Genomic DNA, 19,432 nt, shown 5'->3' on the forward strand with positions numbered 1-19,432 from the left:
CCCATATATCAATCTTTGGAGGGGTTGAATGGACAAGGTGAAACGGTTTCTTTGCGTATGGGCATAGACTTGAACATGACTGAAAGAGCGCCTATTATGCAAGTTTAATTGTTGTTTTGTTCCCTATTTCTATACCACATACACTCGCTCAAGATCCAAATAAAATGCTTCCATAATCCCACTTCATTCCCCCGAGGGTATACCTCCCCAGCATCACTCACAAACCTATCCGAAAACCACATCATCCTCCCCCTCCAAACCATCCTCAAATCTAAACATCAAATCACTCCTCATCGTGTACTTAATCCCACTCACCACATCATCCCCACTATGCAACAATCTCCTATGTTGAAAAATCAACACCCTCCCCACCTTCGGATCAACATCCAACCTCTCCTTCATATCCTTCGAATGAAAGGTCGTAGCCCCTCCTCTGAGCATCTCCGAATCTTTCGGGAATTTAGGCGTGTTAGGATCTTTCTCGAGTTCTTGCGCTGAATCATTGAGATAGAGATGAATTGTAAAGAAAGAACGTTCGCTACCATCTGGATTTCCGTAGGCGCCATCGACATGTTCTTTATTTTTGCGTTAGACATACAGACCTTAATCTCCAGTAACAGGGAAGCAAATAGAAAAGATAAACAAACCTCTGAAGTACTGTCCAGCACCATATCTTAAAAATCTCATGCGCTCATTGATTCCTTGTTCAGTGCCCACCCATCTCTCACCACTCCGAAGTCCCAAACTAGCCAATCCTTCCCATCTCTTCCCCTCAAGTACTCCGATATCTTCTTTGATGCCCTTTCCTTGAAGAACTCTTTTCCAGAGACGCGACACCACCTCCTTCTCATCCCAGATAATTCGATCCGAATTCCTATATTCCGTAGAGAGGAATTCATATCCCACACCTGCATTTACCATTGCGGGAGTCCATCCATTATTTTCTGGTCCTTTGAGTCCATTCTCATTCTCATTCACACCCTCATCCCCATCTCCATCTCCATTAACCCCATCAGCGCCCCCACCCCCCACCAAATTCCCATGCGCCCCCTTACTCATCTCCGCCAACCGAATCAACTCCCCACACTCCTCTCTACTCAACACCCCATCCAGCACCACCGCATACGCACCCCTATACTCGCTCAACACCGTCTTCTCAAACTCAATTCTCTGAACCGTAATTTTCTCCTCCGGATTCTCCAGCGGTTGCAAAAATTCCTCCGGTATCTCAACCGGAAGAGATGTATAATTCGTCTTGACCACGTCGTAACCTCTTCTCCCACTCCCACCTTTCGCTTTCCGTTCCTTGATCGTTTCTTCTTTCGGGTTGCTGTTTTGGAAAGAGCCTGTAAGTCGCGAGGCTGTGCCTTTTAATTCAGAGAGAAATGACATTGTGAATTTAGTTGTGATATTTGCATGTACGATATATTATTTATTGTTAGTAAAGAGAGGCACCTTTTATAAATAGAGGTCAAGAAGGGTACAATGGTAAAGGTTATAATCGAAGTAGATCAAGAAATTGGAAAGTACATAAGCTTTCCATAAGGCTGTATTATATTTTTGTGATGGCTGTAATCGAGTCATCCAGGAAGTTGTTGCCTACCAGTAGCATCCTACTATGAGAACACAGCCACCATCTATACAAGGCTTAGCGTCCCAAGGCTGACTCCATGCCCAAGCGACCCCTGTTAAGCGGGGATACATTGACATCATCATTCAGAGAACACATATGAACGAACAGTGTATAATTGAGAGAATTATTATTATTTTTCTAGTATTTGGAGAGAAGACATGAGAAGCAACAATAAATTGATTGCTGATACTGAAAGAAAAATCACTTATCTGTTATGTCACTAGCACTAGCACTCGCTCTCAGAATAATGTAGAATTTCAGTGAGATGAAAAATTGGGAGGAAGAGATATATTATCAACCCAGGTCTAGCTATACTGTGCATGTACAATAAAGTAGGTTCTAAAACTGTGGTACGTTGATTAATAACATCTTGTCTGCCTCTTCCACCCATTGATCCATCCCTTGAAATTTTTCGCTGGAGAGGAGTGATGCAACGAAGACGAAACACTCAAAGGTATCTGATGCTTAATGCTAATTCGTAAGGATCGCCGATGGAGCGTTTTATCTGAAATTGAAGGCTTATGCTGATGTAAAAGAGAAGATGAATGGGGATTTTGGCTTTGCCTCACACCAGGCCGCGCAAAGAAGATGTGGGGGATATCGTTAGGTAAAATAGTGAATAATTTGGACCGATGAATAATAGGATGATCGTCATGTAGATAGAATCCCATGTACACCGTCATCAGGTCACAATTCGACCATCACTACTTCTTCCGGGATTTCCATCGATGCGCCTGCCTTGATCAGTCTGTAAGACCTCAGTTGGACGAAAAGATGAAGAGGTCGTGGGAGAGGCGGGTTGATCTTGGGCGTACTCATGATCATACTCATCGTCTGGATAATCTTCACTTTGAGTTCCTTGACTGTGGTTTTGATCTGCTGGATTACCTTGCTGAGAGTTTTGATGTTGATTTTGGCGATCCTGGGGAATTGACTTTGCTGCAGCCTTGCTACCCTTTTTTCCTTTCCGTCCTTTCGTCTTTGCCTTCTCCAGTAATCTTTTCCTTTCTGCTTCCTGCTTCCTAATACGCCTGTCCTTTCTTTCATACTGCCTAATCAATGCCATGGGTAATTCGCCAAAGATACTCTCATATTCGCAAAACTCGCAAATCCAAATATCTTCAGGATTAGGAGGATGAGTTATGTTCTGATATTCTTGTTGTTGACGACGTTGGCGAGCGGCGATTTGGTACTCTTTGCTCGCTCGACGACGGGTTCTTTTTGGGGGTGCCGTTTGAGGCACACTTTGCTTCTGCGCATGCGCCGATTGTTGGGATTTTGTCTGCATGTTCGAGCCCATCTGTGTTCCATGTGTCATCATTGACCTCGCAGCAGGACTTTGATGCATATTTGTATTTGTTGATCCAGGCCAAGGTCCTGGTGCCGGTACTTGAGAATCAAAAGTAAAAGTGAATTGAGTAGAAGTGGGGGTCGGTTTCTTCGATGCCTGTTGTTGCAACAAACTAATATTCTCTTGACCCCTCGATGGAGTTATGGGAGGTTCTTTCTCGGCGTTTGCAATTGCAGTTGAGATGATCCCTGCATTTTCGTCTTTGCAATCGTCATCAGTAAAAAAGTTTGGCACAGTCTGAATTTTCGAGAGGGGAAAAACTTACTAGGTGTGGGCCACTGGGGTTGTCGTTGTTTTGAATTGCGGCCATTGCCCCAGTTACCCGAAACGTCGGATAAAGTTCTCAAGGGACTTCTACCATTGCGATTTCGGCCATATCTACCTCTTCCGGGACCCGACAAACCTTGAGATACCGAGCCACCGGCATGATAGTATCCTGCACCATTGACATCCTCCTCATCTTGACCAGATATTCCCATTCCTGCTAAATCGTTGGAGAGATGAACTCCATTGATATTTGAGTCTCCGGGTGTAGGAATCTTGCGTTTCTTCTTATTATTTGTATTCTCGAATGAGTCATAACCATCTGCAGAAGAAGCAGTTGAGCCTGGAGGGTGAGGATTTGGATGTTTGGAGTCGGGCTTTTGGACATAGCGGTAGGAACGACCAGAGTTATCAACTGACTGTCTTGGGTAGAGTCGCGTAGAACGAAAAACCTCCTCCTCTTCACTTTCTGGATCTTCTCCATTCCGCCGCGGGATGTAATTTTGATCGACATTATCTACCTGCGGGCGTTCACTTGGATGTGAAGCCTCTACCATGGTGCTTGCCGCAACCTCGTCTCGGACAGTATATGGATAGTAGAATAAGGGAGTTTGAGTTTTAGGTGCGGGCGGGTATTTGATCGATTCGGCGACATTAGGAGAGAGACGTTCACGGAGACTTCTTTTGGGCAGAGGTCTGATGGGACGTTCTGGATGTGCCGGCGATACAACTTCTGGAGACATAGCTCGTGATGATTCGGACGGGGAGTAGCCTAACAAGCATTCAAATACAGAGATCAGCCAATGTAATATACATGAGACAAAGCCCACCATGATTCCTGTTGTCATGAAAAGAATTTGTGGTTGTTTGCCGCTGCCAAATTGGTAGTTAAGAGTGGCGGAATCAATAATGAGAGGTGCCACGCTATGAGAATTTCATACTTGTGTTCATCAACGAGAAAGAGGACATGACATGCCAACTACCTCTAAGACTAAATTTGCGCTCTTCTGAAGGTTCGCGTACGGCAGCAATGTATTTGTTCTCTTCGATTTGAGGGACAGAATTAAGTTTTGGTTGATTTTCCTTGAGCTTTCCTTTCCTACAATAAACAACAAACACATCAGCCAGAAATCTCGCATACAGAATAGGGAAGTAATGACATGTAATTTGTCATCCCTATTCCCAAACCAAAACCCTGAAATGCCAACCATCTTAAGAGACTGAACATAATTTTGCCTCCTTTTTTGAATGTCTGAGGAAGAAATGCGTATAGAGTTGCATACTTTGATTGTTTTAATTGCGAATACTCAGCAATGATTTCGAGAGGGGGGGAAGCCCTAGGAAGATTTATTGACGACTTTGAACCCCACGGACAACAGAATAGTATGAGAGTCTGTGTTTATCTCTCTTATCCAATATAACCCTTTTGAAAAAGCGAGCGATGGTAAGAACAATGAGTATTCAAAATCGGAGGAGGGAAGTTCGAATGCCGAAGTTCGAATTCACTGGTATGAAGTGATCTTGGGGCGAGATAGAAATTAATTTGTCAATAAAGACCTTAATTATTTAGTCGTTTCCTTTCTCACAAATTGGTTACGTTCATTGAACCGAAGATGTTGATGCCCTCCAAGTGCGTTAGCTAAGATTAGATAGCTAAACTAAATAGGGAAGGCGTGGATCAAAGTACCAAATGATTTTGAAATCACGTTGATGAATGTGGGAAAGTGAAGGGGGCAGAAATTATAATGCTGGTACCTGGATGCCCGCCATGCTTTATGGAAGATTTAATTGGCACAGCAGTATCGAGGCAGGTGCATTAATCATTCATCTATCTGTATCTATCCACCTACTGAGATACCCGTGGACTACTAGGGACTCATAGAAACGGTATCTATCTACTTATTAGACAGTCTCACAGTACTTCCTTGATGAATGACAGCAAGCACTAGGTCACCAATACTCAACGGTATTGATGGAAAAAAGTCAATTGCTAGAAATACTGTATAACCTATCTAGGTACTTATGCACGCCGTGGATATACTAGCACTGCTGAACGACTTTTGATTGATGTCATCTAGATCACTTATTATTAATAATGCATACCCAGATAGGTAGCATATATCTACCACCTATGAATGAGCTCGTAGATACTTGGGTTGTATGACTCTGTAGATCTACCTAGTAGATACTAATTAAGGACTTCGCTTGTGATAAGTATATCGATAGAAAAAGTTCAATGATTACTAGATTGACCATCGCCTTGCCATATCGATGTTTATTGTCAATTTCAATCCATCAGGCGTCACTGGAAAATCTCATTGATTGGTGGTATATGTATATAATATATACAATATATACTTATTACTAGCTAGGTATTTATTGATGGGGCAAGTCCCCAAACCCCCATAGCTCGCTGCGCTCGAAGGTATCTCTCTTTTTCCTTTCCATATAGTCTGCCTCCACGGCAGTGGCTCCCAGAGGGCCAGCGGAGCGTCATTCAATCAATTGATGGCAGAACACTCTTCTGAGATATTGATATTTCCCATCCCTAACACTTTCTTCAACCACGTCCGGGCTGAATACCAGAAGACCCGATCTATCAAACGTATAAATCGTACAGTAGGCGATATGAGGCAATTGTACCTACTACCACGAGTAGGTAATAATAAGTATTGTGCTCACCAGCTGGTCGTTTTGTGGATGATGCGGTAGGTTCATGTAAGTTGTCATTGGTTCACACAACCTTCCATATAAAAGAAAAAAGAGGAGAGAAGATCCAATTGCGTTTAGTAGCTCTTCAATATTAACAAGGAAATGTGAAGGCAATATTCTCATTGGTCAGTATTTTTCCATTAGTCACTCCAAAGTTTCCCTTCGCTCTTCACATATTCCGAACGGAATTTGGCCTATGCCTACCTATGCCTAAGCACAATACTTACTCACTAGGGAATTTGGCGGGGACGAAAGGGCAGCTTGGAATTTAGTAAATTATTTCCTTTCGCTCTTTCCTCACTCCTCACTCTCTTCACACCCGCAGTCATGATTACACCAGGAAACTTTATCCACCTTCCTATTTATCAGATCGCATATCTTCGGGTTCCAATTTGGTTCTCTAAGCTCTAATCCATACTCAATCGTTTTCCAAAACTCACGTTGCCTTCCTTCTCTTTTCATTCGACTCTTGGTTTTGGTTTGGGAAGACTGGAATTAAAAGCTTCTCGTCGAAGTAGGAGGAGGACTTCAATTACAATCTCAATTCACAAATTACAAATTACACATTACATACACGCTCGAGATTTACCAGAATTTTAATCTATTTCGCACATACCGAATCTCGAATTCAACATTACCTTTGTACTATTATAATCGTTGGGGATGGATACTACTAGGCGTTCGTCAAGGGCTGCTCGAGGCAGTCATCCTTCTCAAACTAATTCTCATCATTCTTCAGCTTCCTCGAATTCTTCTAGTCGCGCAGAGAGATCTACTCGCTCAAATAATAAAGTCGAATCTCCACGAAAGTCGACTCCAGCCGCCTCACTTTCCTCGGACTCTCCTGACGACACAGTCACGGCCGAAGATAGTTCCTCGACACGTCGAAAGCGAGGCCGAGTTGATGGAGGTGATAAGTTACAAAAAGGACAATTAGTTGATGAAGACATAGTCATTGGTGCAGATGAGGGAGGCGATGACGATGAAGCTGTTCGATGCATCTGCGGTTACGATGAATATCCCGGACCGCCACAACTCGAGGACGACGATAACAAGAATAATATAAAAGATGGAATTGAGGAGCCAGTCATAACAGCAGCGGATTTCACAGAAGATTTGGCTGGATTTTTCTTACAATGCGACGTTTGCAAAGTCTGGCAACACGGCGGATGCGTTGGAATCATGAACGAAGATACAAGTCCCGAAGAATACTTTTGCGAACAATGTCGTAAAGAACTTCACAGAATCCGTTCGGCGTCAAATGGGTGAGTCCTTTTTTTCGCATCAATCACATATACCCCCATTCAAGAGATTCACTCGAATTGTCAGCATCCACGCGAGACCGTGGCGCAGATCGAAGTCTCACAAGATTGATTTCTTAATTGCGCAAGAACCTTAAACAAATAATCCCAACTCAAGAAAAAATCGATGATAATTCTGACATGATGGATCGCAGACAACGCTACTCTTTGTACCTACCCCTTCACCCGAATCTCTCCAGAACAACCTCTCGAGCGGCTTCATTTTCCAAAGACGGCACAAGATCACCGAAAGGTGGCAAGAATGGTCGACCAAGCTCCAGCTCCGCAAGCACAAAGAGGCGCTCAACAATGAATAGTAGAGATGCTGCTTACTTTGAAGCTGCTGAAGAAGAAGCACTTCGAAAAGCCATAGCAGCTAGCGTCGCAGATATCCCAGAAAGTATTGATGGCCGGAGTCGCAAAGCAAAAAGAAGCCGGAGTGACAGCGAAGAGTAAGTAATTGTCATTCTATTCGCGCAAATTACTCTAATTACTCTTAGTAGCAAACACGATGGACCCAAAAGACAACGGACGGACTCGGCTTCTCCTACTCCTGAAGACGACGAGAAACCACAAGAGGCACCCCACTCTCAAGCAGAATCTGAGGACAGCACAATCGTGGGAAATGGTCGATTTGGAGCAGCTAAGAAGATAAGGGGAGCAGCAGCTAAAAACCATAGAGAAAAGGAATTAAGGGAAGAACGAGAAAGGTCGAGGCTGGAAGCCGCAAATAAAAGGAAAGGTCGAGCTGAACGGCGAAGAATTGAAGGTCAGTACACTCAAATACGTTATGATGTAGCAACAACTCACAGTCGCCTAGATTCAGAGCCTGTTGAAGAGACTCCGCCGGCGATAAAACCTCCAAGCAAGAACCCCGAGGTATCTGCCCAACCGCCAGATCCGCCCCCAGTGTCACAAACGATAGCGCCAGATACACCTCCTCCAGTTCTGCCGCCAGTTTCGCATAAGAAAGGTGGCAGACCTCCCAATCTTCGAAAGGGTAAATCGGGCAAAAACCAGTACACTAGGGAAAAGGACGATAACAACGCTCTATCTCCCAACCGATCTCAATCTAGAGATATTCCACGTACGGACGATAACGTACAGACAACAACTAGCAGAGCTTCACATAACGAGAGCAAGACTAGTAAGGCAAAGACCAGCGTAGGAAGCAAAATTAGTATGGCTGAGATGAGGAAACGTGCTACAAATATCCTCGATTTCATATCACGAACTCAAATTGAATTGGCTGCAGACCCGTCAATACTTCCAAGTGGCAGTGGAGCAGAGAAATCTCTTCGGGGACTGGTCGAGGAGACTCTCCCTATGATACAACTTAATGGCGCAAATGGAAAACAGGTGGCTCGAGGCGAAAGTGAAACACCAAAGGAATTTAAGGATTTAACGTGTCTGGAAATGATGGACATTCTTACTAGGCAATTAGTCAAATGGCAAAAGGAGTATGCATGAAATCTGGCGGGTCAACGAATGTGGGTTTTATATTACTGGTTTTGGGGTTGGAGTTTGTATGTATATCATGGGTTTCGAATGGCTATACGGCGCCCAGAGGCATATTGATTCTATACCCTACTTCACGGCTACGTTAGTTAATGGCATTGGCATATTCTCAACTTGGACTCTGTAAGCTGATTACAAATTGTGATGAGATGCGAGTGGTTCAGCTGATCAACCAGTCGTCTAAGGACAGTGACTTATTGCTGCACGACTCAGGGCTTTTTATGTGGTATTGTTATCTAGAAGCGTCGTATCCGATCGTACATGTGACAAGTTGCGGCTGGACTGAAGAAAAAGCAAGATTCACCTATGAAATCCCGGCTCTTGTACAACCATGCGCGGATGGCGCCGCAAAATATGCAAATGGATAGGATAGGATATGGTACATACCATATGAGCAAGTGTGAATAGATTGTGTACGAACAGATTGTGTACAAACACAAAGGGAATCCTTTATATATGTATGGCCATCCTGTATTTTAGCTGCACCTTTTTCAGCATCTTGTCGTCTTATCGTCTCTTCTATATTGTACTTTGGTAGATATTACTCTGGTAAATCGTCAATATCTTATAGCTTTTTAGGTTCTCTATTTAAAATGGATCTTAAGATGGATCTTGAAGTCGAGGGAAAAGTAGCCATCGTCACCGGCGCGGGTTCAGGTACTCTCCTCTCTCTCTTAACCCCCACCTTATTTCCACCCTCTCACATACTATCTCCAGGAATAAATCTTGCATTCGCGACTCTCCTCCTCTCAAAAGGTTGCAATGTGGTTATAGCCGATCTCTCCCTCCAACCCGCCGCAACCCAACTCCTCACCACCTACACCTTCACTTCCCCAGATTCCTCATCCCCCGGTACCCCCACACCCCCACAATGTCTGTACCACTCCACCGACGTCACATCTTGGCCTGCGCTCACCTCCCTCTTCGAATCCACCCTCTCCCATTTCCCAGCAGGAATAGACATCCTCGTCCCCGGCGCCGGACTCTTCGATCCCCTCTTCTCCAACTTCTACAATCCCCCTGGTACCTCCCTCTCCCAAGATACCCACCATCTCCACCCCCCTCCCTCTCTCGAGCAACCCCTCCAAGGAAATCAATCAGACACCACATCTCCCAACGTCAACCCCTTCCCCGGCTCCTTCCACACCCTCAACGTAAACATCACGCATCCAATCCGTCTCACGCAAATGGGCATCGAGTATTGGACTTCGTCCCGCAGAAGCGGAAGAGTAATTTGTGTGGGGAGTGTAGCGGGTCAAATAGGAGTCATGGAAACTCCGCTGTATCACGCGAGCAAATTTGCGATTACGGGGTTTGTGAGGAGTGTGGCGGGGTTGGAGGAGCTGGGGATTAGGGTCACGGCGATTGCGCCGGCGCTTGTGCAGGTGAGGTTTCTCTTTCTTTTTCTTTGTGGTTTGTGGTTTGTTGGAAGGGAGGGAGGGTCTTTTTAAATGGAGTTGCAGATGCGGATGCAGATGCAGATGAGGAGACTTTAATTATTGACCTTTTCAAAGACACCAATCTGGTCTCATCAACCCGACAAAATGACCATGTTAACCTCGGATCAAAGATGGATTCCCGCTGAAACCGTCGCAGAAGCTATGTTAGAACTACTTACTCGTGCGGAATATGTAGGTGGGACGATTTTGGAAGTGAGTGGGTGTGGGACGAGGGTTGTGAAGATGATTGGGGTTAGTATTATCTCTGTTCGTGTTGTGTTTTGGGATGTAGAGGGGTGGTGGGAGGAGTGCGAAGAGAAACTGTCATGTATGTGTGTGTGAAGATTGAAACTGATGTGTGTGCATGTAGGATGAAGGACCGACGTTTAAGCCGGGGTATATGATTGGGAATTTGGAGGGGTATAAGGAGGAGATTTATAAGAAATTGAGAGAGGGGAAGATGGGGATGTGAAGGTTTGTGATTTCAAGGTTTTAAGCTAGAGAATGGAGATGACTACGATGGGATCCAGGAAGCAAATTGAGGATGTTGCATTTGTGGAAATTGAGACTGGCTTCAACAGCTGGCTCCTGTTACTGCACTAGACAAGATTTCGTATCGAGTAAATTCACGTGGGGTCGATCGATGAAGAAAAAAGAACTCTAATCATTGCTGCGGTATACTACATGTGACACGAAGCCCATCGCTATGCTCAATCTAACAAACACGCTCCCTCTTTATGCACTAAACCCACTATATTCTTTGTTGAAAGCTCTGCCTATCACCACTTTTCTGACTTCGGTAGTTCCAGCACCAATTTCATAGAGCTTTGCATCACGCAGTAATCTCGAAGCAGGCATTTCCTCAACATAACCCATGCCACCCAACAATTGTATACAATCTAATGAGACTTCCGTGGCTCGCTCAGCAGCATACATAATGGCTCCAGCGCAGTCTTGTGTCCTGATATTGCCTGTTTCATCAACAGTCCTTGCTGTATCATATGTATAAGCTCTCGAAGCTTGTAGCTTTGTATACATATCTGCAAGTTTTCCTTGGACGAGTTGATTGTGTGCGATAGGTTGACCGAATTGCTTGCGTTGATGTGTGAATGGAAGTGCAACATCCAAAGCAGCTTGCATGATACCTAATGGTCCAGCACTTAACACTAATCTCTCAATGTCAAGTCCTTCCATCAGTACCTTGACTCCTCTGTTGACCTCGCCCAAGATATTTTCTTCGGGCACAAATACCCCCTCGAAAACTAATTCTCCAGTATTACTTCCTCTCATACCCATCTTGTCTAATTTTCTCGCACAACTGAATCCCTTAAATCCTTTTTCGACTAAGAAGGCCGTAATTCCCTTCGAGCCCTTCTCAGGCTCAGTCTTCGCATAAACCACAATAACATCTGCATCTGGTCCATTGGTAATCCACATCTTCGTCCCATCCAACACATAGCCACCATCTACTTTCTTTGCTGTCGTCCTCATACTGACAACATCACTCCCTGCGCCACTCTCGCTCATAGCCAATGCACCAATCTTACTCCCATCAATCAACCCCGGCATATACTTCATCTTCTGGTCCTGATTACCATTCAATTGTAATTGATTCACACACAATTGTGAATGTGCAGCATAACTCAATCCAATACTACCCGAGGCACGAGATATTTCTTCCATCACAATACAATGTGCTTGGTAACCCATAGCCAGTCCACCCACATCTTCAGAAGCAGTTATACCAAGGAACCCTGCATCGCCGAATTTTTGCCACATGGCATTGGGAAATGCATTCGATTTATCGGTTTCAGCTGCGAGCGTTTCAGGGATTTCCCGTCGTGTGAATTCTTGGACTCGTTCGCGGAGCTCAATCAGATCAGAGGAGGTTGGTGGCTCGAAACCAGCGGGGTGCTTGGATGATGCATTACGTCGACGGATTGTGGATATGGGGATGGAAGGTTTGATGTGGAGATGAGATATAGGTCGAGTAGTGAGCGATCGAAGACATTTTATTGAGGAAGCCATTTTTGTTCTGTGAAAATGTTGTAAGAATTGAGAGAGTATGTTTCCTACACTGTTTAGGTTTTGTAGATGTACACAATAATTGTAAACCCTTCCTAGCTAGCTTGGACCGTGGTTTTCCGGGGAAACGCGGGGCCGCATCTAGCCGACGAGCCTATTCCCGCTTCGGCTTTTGAGATCTTGTCTCGAAACAAATGTTTAAATGTCCATGTGAATATCTCACTTTTTTGCTGTCACTACAGCACAACTTCTATGACAATGGCTTCACTCAGAGCATCCAGAATTCTGGCCAATCTCTCTAGGAAATCCTTACGACCAATATATCACAAAGCAAGCTCCATTCCTTCTCGAACAATTGCTACTTATTGTCCTCCAACCCAAGCAAAAGCCATCTCCGTTCTTCCGACAAATGTCGATACCTCTTCAGAGGAATATACTCAGAATGAGTCTCAAATGAAACCTCTTCTTGATCACCTCTCTACTCTCACCGCCAAAATACATCAAGGTGGCCCTCCCAAAGCACGTGAAAAGCATATTGCACGCAAAAAGATGCTTCCTAGAGATCGTATCACTGCACTCATAGATCCAGGTACTTCATTCTTAGAATTGAGTGCATTGGCAGGTCATGAGCTTTATCCTGAGGCGGATGTACCTGCTGGTGGGATTATTACGGGGGTAGGTGTCATTGAGGGAGTAACGTGCATGGTGGTTGCAAATGATAGTACCGTGAAAGGAGGAACATATTATCCAATTACTGTGAAGAAACATTTGAGAGCACAAGAGATTGCGAAGGAAAACAATTTACCGTGAGTTTCCGTTCAATTGATGTACACGCTTTTTAGATACTGATATTTTACAGTTGTGTCTATCTGGTAGATTCGGGTGGAGCCAATCTTCCACATCAGGCAGATGTCTTCCCAGATCGAGAGCATTTTGGTCGAATTTTCTTCAATCAAGCAAGAATGAGTTCAATGGGAATTCCACAAATAGCTGTGGTCATGGGTCCTTGCACAGCAGGGGGTGCCTATGTTCCCGCCATGTCTGATGAGAGTATCATCGTAGGTGAACAAGGCCACATTTTCCTAGCTGGTCCACCTCTAGTAAAAGCCGCAACTGGAGAAGTTGTAACAGCTGAAGAACTGGGAGGTGGAAATATGCACAGCTCCGTATCTGGAGTAACAGATTATCTCGCCGTCGATGATGCTCACGCCATAGTTCTTGCCCGCCGATCCGTTAGCAATCTCAATTGGCCCACGAAACCATTTCCATCCTCAGAATCCTACACTGAACCCCTCTATTCTCCCGAAGAACTGACTGGAATTGCTACAACTAATCACCGCAAACCTCTCCCCATCCATGAGGTTATCGCTCGCATTGTAGATGGGAGTGTCTTTTCCGAATTTAAACGCGACTATGGCTCCACCCTCGTGACAGGTTTTGCACATATCTACGGTCACAAAGTCGGTATCATAGCGAACAACGGTATTCTCTTCTCTGCCTCCTCCCTCAAAGGCGCCCATTTCATTGAGCTTTGCACTCAACGCAAAATCCCTCTCATTTTCCTGCAAAATATAAGCGGATTCATGGTAGGTACTGATGCTGAACGCGAGGGTATTGCAAAAAATGGAGCAAAATTAGTTACTGCAGTTGCCTGCGCCAATGTACCCAAGTTTACCGTTGTAGTTGGTGCCAGTAATGGTGCTGGTAATTATGGTATGTGTGGTCGGGCATATAGTCCTCGATTCTTATGGATGTGGCCTAATGCACGGATTGGAGTAATGGGAAGTGAACAATTGACGGCTGTCATGGAGACTGTTGGAAAGGCTGTTGATCCAGAGCTCAGAGATAGAATTGATAGAGAGAGTGAGGCGGTTTTCTCAAGTGCTAGATTATGGGTATGTTCTCTTCCATGAACGAAATGGAATTGAGGTGACTAACAAATAATCTAGGACGATGGAGTTATTCCACCAAGTCATACGAGAAGAGTTTTAGGTTTGAGTTTGATGGCTGCATTGGGCGGGAAGAATGAACCGGTAGATACCAAATTCGGCGTCTTCAGAATGTAAAATAGTACTTCGGGATGATAAATTATATGACTTATATGTTCTTATTCTGGGTTAGACTATGCTTTAGGGTCCAGAATATATACTACAACTACACGCATAGTTTCTATTCTCAAAAGGACAAAGACTGACTACTTGTGGATATCATAAATACCTACTTGTCAACAATCTCAGGTATGCCTATCTCCTCACCCTACGATTAGCTTCTGGACAGGATTCAACCCGTGTACAGGCTTTCACTCTAATAAATGGTATCGATACATGCTCATGCAGTGTTCTGAATCTGGTAGCAGTCTATCAGCGCAGGAAATTTTTGATTCGAGGCTTTTTAAGTTTAGCCCAGTTCACCTGCCTACTTGGATATAACTGCATAACAGTGTTAGTACTAACTTTGTCACAATATGAGGCACAGGGCTGTAGGCTTATGAAGTGGAGCAAATCTCCAGAACTAAACAATGGAATCAGTCCATGGTTCCTATTGAAATACCCTTGAATCGAACTTGACGTCTAGATCATCTAGAAGATTTTGTTTAGTTCTTTCCAGCTAAGATTGCGACAGAGACAGATAATTGATTGGAAAAGGAAGAGTATTTATGTCCGTCGGAGTACAAGGCACTTGTTCGTTGTGATTGTTAATCAATAGTCATACTAATGATGTCGATTGGTTCGAAACTATAGGAAAGCTACGAAATAGATAATGAGGAGAATAGAGTTCAGTACAATATTTTACTCCCAGAGAAAGTTCTCCCTGGATTCCATAAAGATACTACGGATCTTTTCTGGAAGCCGAATGAGACAGCTAACGCCATTCTTAATGCCCTTATAATGAGTCTGGATTTGACAGAACCGGAAGCGAAAAACATTCAAGACTTACATACTGGTCATGAGAATCAACTTCGTTTCCTTTACTATCCGAGATATCTTGGGGGCTTTAGACAAACAGGAACTAAGTCTAATCCAACACATGATAATTGACTACCCGCGTGTGAATCAAGGGTGGTCGCGTGCTATCCCTTTCCCTCAACCAAATCCATACCAGGAAACTGATATCGTCAGTCTACGCTTCCGTTTAGTTAGTTGTTACACTTCACGGCTCTCACAGGATCCGGCATCTCTCAACTTCGAATATCTTGAATATACCCCCTCCGTCTTGGATACACGGTCAGAAGATGAACATCAAGCGCATTATCAGTCAAACTTAGTTGAATATCATACAGAAAACTCGTCTATCCCAGTAGAAAGTTTACCTCTTGAATTCCAAAAAGACGCAACATTCCCTCCTTGTTCTAGACTTTCATCGTTACTGACTAAAACAATTCATTCTGTTATGTACAAACTCTCATTTAGCAACACCTTAAATTTGCTACAAGCTTATAAACGAGATATTCGTTCTTAACCATCAACATTTTGGGAGTCTAAATTTCGAGTCCATAGCGAATTGAGCTTTAAATGAGCGCTGTGTTTGCCTGATTGTACCTGGAAAGAACGGTTTTTCGAAGTCAAATCTGAGATGAGCTCTGATCATGGGATGGGGCTCATAAACCGCGAGCGAATTTGGAAACTAGGGATTGAGATGGTCAGCCGGATGCAAGCCATTCAAGAGCCTGGACGATTCTTACATGGTGACATTGTCACAGATGTCCCAAGTCAACGGCTCTGCTCTATTGTAAGTTGTTTGGCGTTGAAAAGAGACCTAAAGGGTTGTAAACAAGTCACACAGAGGTCTATGCATTGGGGGAAGATGCATGTTGAATCACAACTTTGTACTGTGACACCATTGTATGTGGATATTCTGGAGCGGCGGGTGGTCTCGGGCCTCACATTTACATTTAGCCACAGCCAGCCTATGAACATAGACTACATTGTAAGACAATATAATCACATGATAGCTTCAACTTCGCCTAAAACTCCATAGCTGGTTGCTAGTTCGTTGGGTATTGAACCAGTTGGAATCGATATTTATCCGCATTCATTTCTCGATAGCATAGACGAGCTTGGCGTGAGCAAGTGGAGTCTAGAACACCTTACGCGCATTTTTGTTGGTCTTGATGTAAGATGAGTACACTATCCTAATACAGACCATTCAATAATATCCATAGGCTCTTCGAATTGTTAAAATCTGGCCAAACTTAAAAAAAAACTAAACTGTTCTCGTTAGCATTCTCTGGAAACACCCATACCCGTCAATTATACCTTCGATGCTGGACGATGACATTATTGCTCTGCACGATTTACAAAACAATTCGTTTGCCCCAGCATCAGACCTATATATTAAACCAGAGAATGGCAATCTTGTCGCAATTTGAGTATATTCTCCGCTAGGGTTCTGCGCTGGTATCAGGGGTATCGAATTTATCTACAATACAGGTATACGAAGCACATGGGGCTCTGATTATGATACTGCTTCACTATCGTTTTTCCTTCAGGAATTTGAATATCTTGGCAGAATTATGGTCTATAATATTAACTCTGTAGTCTACCATTTGCAAGTAAGTATATCTAAAATTGTGTATTGGGTACATGCTTAGCAGGAAATTTGGTTCATCACAGATCTGAATCGGACAAGCGAATTTATGCCCCCAGCACCAACGAAGTCAGGAGTTTCTTTCGATTGCGTTGAATACAGTCCTTTGGACAACGGATATATAGTTGGTCTTTGTGGTTGTTTTGTAGTATCTTGGTCATCCAAAGAATATAAACCATTAGCTAATTCTGGTTGCAGAAATCCGAGCAGCAGTTAAAATGTTTCGGTATTATATCATCCACAACTGTGGCGTCTTCGAAATCAATTTGGATCTCCTCAGCGGGTTGAGATGGCTTTGGATACCTGTCTCTGGAAGAGACTCTCGGAGGTGGCGAGAATCATGGCGAGTTTGGACGTCGATTGCTGCTAGACAAGAGGCTTCAATCAATTCATGTTTCTAGGACCACAGTTTCGACAAGATACTGTCACCCCCAAGAAGTCACCGGTCTTCTTTTCTTTCATTGGATGGCAGCTATCCTGAGCTACTCGGGCAATTGACTGAAATGGGCCAAACGTATCATTTCGAAGTGGATGAATGGATCATCGACTTGGAAATTATTACAATCAAATCATGTGTGTTCGCAGGGTGGAGTCATGAGCTATCACAAGTCAAAAAGATAACAATCGCCAAAAATCAAAGGAGGATGGAGTTGAGACCCGAGATTGTACAAATTGCTTATGATGTATCAAATACACAATTGCATAAGCGAAGAGTATCAGAAATCACTTGGGAATTCAACGCTATGTACGATCGCGTACAATGGAATTATCAAGAAGATCGAATACATAAGGCGAATTGATAAACATATTAGTATATCTATTCACCATCGATGTTAAGATATTTTCTCAATAATCTTACAGGACTTACTTTTCCCAACCTTGCTTTGTCAGTGTCGTACGCCCATCCACCCTCTAGACGGGTGTCGCAGGCAACATTCTCGTTCTCATTCTCTTTCTCACTGAGATGATAAGCCTATAGGTGTCGCCAATACGATTATGGGCATTTATAGGGCATGTCTAATGAAAAAGTTTAATGTTGAATGTCTTGTTAAGCATTCAGCCGGTAAGCCGGCCGATGAACAATAAATGGCAACTAGCCTCCGCGGAGTATGTTCTCATGCATTTTTTTTGAAAGCTGTGATAGCAGATACTTCGCTACCGTAATGGAGGTGAACAATCTATCTCGCGACAAACTTTCCACGGGTAAGATAAAGGAGCTTCTTGTACTCTTGGTAACTATTCAAAGATACACAGACGTCTTCCTTTAAAAACTTAAGTGAGTAAGACAGAAGGCTATACTGGCACTCATGAGTAATAATATGGAAAGTATTCGAGACTTTATCTGGGTAAACGGCCATATAGTATGGTGTGATGATTTCGAAGCATCAATGAAGGATTTCTATCATCAAATAATTATCGACCCCGCGTTACCTTTCCAGCAAATCGTCTCGAAGTTACAACTTCCTTCATCCTTCCAAGTTCCAATATCATTATCGCCTACTGTCTACTAGGAAAATAATTCGATATTTTTGGTGACCTGATATTGCCTTCGGTGTACCCGTCGGTGCGTTTCATTCTGTGTTGTGTTGGTGTTTAGAGACCTAAATCCTTCGGTTGCGCCCACAGGAAGAAATTCAGAGTAAACTTAAGTTTAAGCCCGAATTATGTCGTCGCAATACTATCCCGAATCTATTTATTGACACTGGCCATTTATTAACTGGCCATGATTGTCTCCAAGCGTCTCATTTTATGCTAGACTATTCAAAGTACCCGGGTCGATCGAACTCAAATAATGTCCTGGAGAAAGTGCACTCAAATTCATTAGACATGAATTCGATTACTGATAGAATCCAATCAGAATCTAAAGGAGTTTCTCCATGAAATTTAGATAAGAAAGCGACAGTGTTTGAATGGCTCATGGGACATGGTATCCTAACGACGAGACATCAGAAAAGCATGAACATATGCTTGTGAAAGATAATCAATGCAGAATCAAATACCTCATAGGCTTCGATGGCGACCGTGGCTAGGAAAGTTTAATAGCCGCGCGAGACATAATTTGTTCTAGAAATAAATGAACAGAACAATGAAACAACACTCCTCGAGGAGTAGAGAGATCCTTTGTCGGTTTGCAACTTCCTTTTTAGTGAAGGATTTCAAGTGAACAAACATGTTTCAACATTGCTTTCTAGGGTTTTAGATGTGTCAATCAAGAGAAAGTTTATGCTATGTCATAATGGGGGCGGGCCCGCCTTAAATCGTGACCGCAGAGGGCGCCTAGCAATTGTTGGAATAGGATTCCATCAATGGCGTAGCAATTTCTTTGACATGGGTGTTAGGGAGGAAAGCTTCTTTTCACAGAGTAACAGTACGGTTCAGATGCAGGTACAAGTGTTGCTGTTACAAGCTTCGTGGCTCAGTCGTTTGATCCTCCTGCTTTCGTGCTATCATCGTTCTCGAATTAGAAATCTATAAATCTGGAGATCCCCATACATGCGATAAAGCCTTTCCCTATAAAATCCACAGCTATTAAAGAATAGTATTAACTAGTTTCAATCGAATCACTTTCCATGAACAAAACTTCACATTCCACAAACCCAAT

General features: G+C 43.6%; 8 protein-coding genes across 8 annotated transcripts; 5 read left to right on the forward strand and 3 right to left on the reverse strand.

The window, feature by feature from the left end:
- Nucleotides 1-225: 225 nt before the first annotated feature.
- Nucleotides 226-1,392, reverse strand: EAF02_011942 (uncharacterized protein; the record flags this gene model as incomplete). Its single annotated transcript, XM_038907990.1, has 2 exons — nucleotides 226-575; nucleotides 648-1,392. The coding sequence occupies 2 exons, from the start codon at nucleotides 1,390-1,392 to the stop codon at nucleotides 226-228; spliced, it is 1,095 nt and encodes a 364-aa protein (XP_038752165.1).
- Nucleotides 1,393-2,315: 923 nt separating this feature from the next.
- Nucleotides 2,316-4,217, reverse strand: EAF02_011943 (uncharacterized protein; the record flags this gene model as incomplete). Its single annotated transcript, XM_038907991.1, has 3 exons — nucleotides 2,316-3,184; nucleotides 3,250-4,020; nucleotides 4,190-4,217. The coding sequence occupies 3 exons, from the start codon at nucleotides 4,215-4,217 to the stop codon at nucleotides 2,316-2,318; spliced, it is 1,668 nt and encodes a 555-aa protein (XP_038752166.1).
- Nucleotides 4,218-6,623: 2,406 nt separating this feature from the next.
- Nucleotides 6,624-8,731, forward strand: EAF02_011944 (uncharacterized protein; the record flags this gene model as incomplete). Its single annotated transcript, XM_038907992.1, has 4 exons — nucleotides 6,624-7,225; nucleotides 7,417-7,713; nucleotides 7,765-8,030; nucleotides 8,082-8,731. 4 exons carry the CDS (start codon nucleotides 6,624-6,626, stop codon nucleotides 8,729-8,731), a joined length of 1,815 nt encoding a protein of 604 aa, XP_038752167.1.
- Nucleotides 8,732-9,372: 641 nt separating this feature from the next.
- On the forward strand, nucleotides 9,373-10,690 carry EAF02_011945 (uncharacterized protein; the record flags this gene model as incomplete). The annotated part of the gene is made up of 4 exons (XM_038907993.1): nucleotides 9,373-9,436; nucleotides 9,497-10,164; nucleotides 10,294-10,431; nucleotides 10,589-10,690. The coding sequence occupies 4 exons, from the start codon at nucleotides 9,373-9,375 to the stop codon at nucleotides 10,688-10,690; spliced, it is 972 nt and encodes a 323-aa protein (XP_038752168.1).
- Nucleotides 10,691-10,953: 263 nt separating this feature from the next.
- EAF02_011946 (uncharacterized protein) lies at nucleotides 10,954-12,246 on the reverse strand (the record flags this gene model as incomplete). The annotated part of the gene is made up of 1 exon (XM_038907994.1): nucleotides 10,954-12,246. One exon carries the CDS (start codon nucleotides 12,244-12,246, stop codon nucleotides 10,954-10,956), a length of 1,293 nt encoding a protein of 430 aa, XP_038752169.1.
- Nucleotides 12,247-12,501: 255 nt separating this feature from the next.
- Nucleotides 12,502-14,309, forward strand: EAF02_011947 (uncharacterized protein; the record flags this gene model as incomplete). Its single annotated transcript, XM_038907995.1, has 3 exons — nucleotides 12,502-13,049; nucleotides 13,103-14,138; nucleotides 14,193-14,309. The coding sequence occupies 3 exons, from the start codon at nucleotides 12,502-12,504 to the stop codon at nucleotides 14,307-14,309; spliced, it is 1,701 nt and encodes a 566-aa protein (XP_038752170.1).
- Nucleotides 14,310-15,816: 1,507 nt separating this feature from the next.
- Nucleotides 15,817-16,450, forward strand: EAF02_011948 (uncharacterized protein; the record flags this gene model as incomplete). The annotated part of the gene is made up of 3 exons (XM_038907996.1): nucleotides 15,817-16,170; nucleotides 16,222-16,356; nucleotides 16,406-16,450. 3 exons carry the CDS (start codon nucleotides 15,817-15,819, stop codon nucleotides 16,448-16,450), a joined length of 534 nt encoding a protein of 177 aa, XP_038752171.1.
- Nucleotides 16,451-16,504: 54 nt separating this feature from the next.
- EAF02_011949 (uncharacterized protein) lies at nucleotides 16,505-17,630 on the forward strand (the record flags this gene model as incomplete). The annotated part of the gene is given in 6 exon segments (XM_038907997.1): nucleotides 16,505-16,551; nucleotides 16,587-16,612; nucleotides 16,629-16,795; nucleotides 16,835-16,967; nucleotides 17,029-17,177; nucleotides 17,232-17,630. The coding sequence occupies 6 exon segments, from the start codon at nucleotides 16,505-16,507 to the stop codon at nucleotides 17,628-17,630; spliced, it is 921 nt and encodes a 306-aa protein (XP_038752172.1).
- Nucleotides 17,631-19,432: the final 1,802 nt, after the last annotated feature.

The sequence above is a fragment of the Botrytis sinoallii genome (genome assembly GCF_014898435.1).
Source record: "Botrytis sinoallii strain Bc 23 chromosome Unknown BSIN_038, whole genome shotgun sequence".
NCBI lineage: Eukaryota > Fungi > Ascomycota > Leotiomycetes > Helotiales > Sclerotiniaceae > Botrytis > Botrytis sinoallii.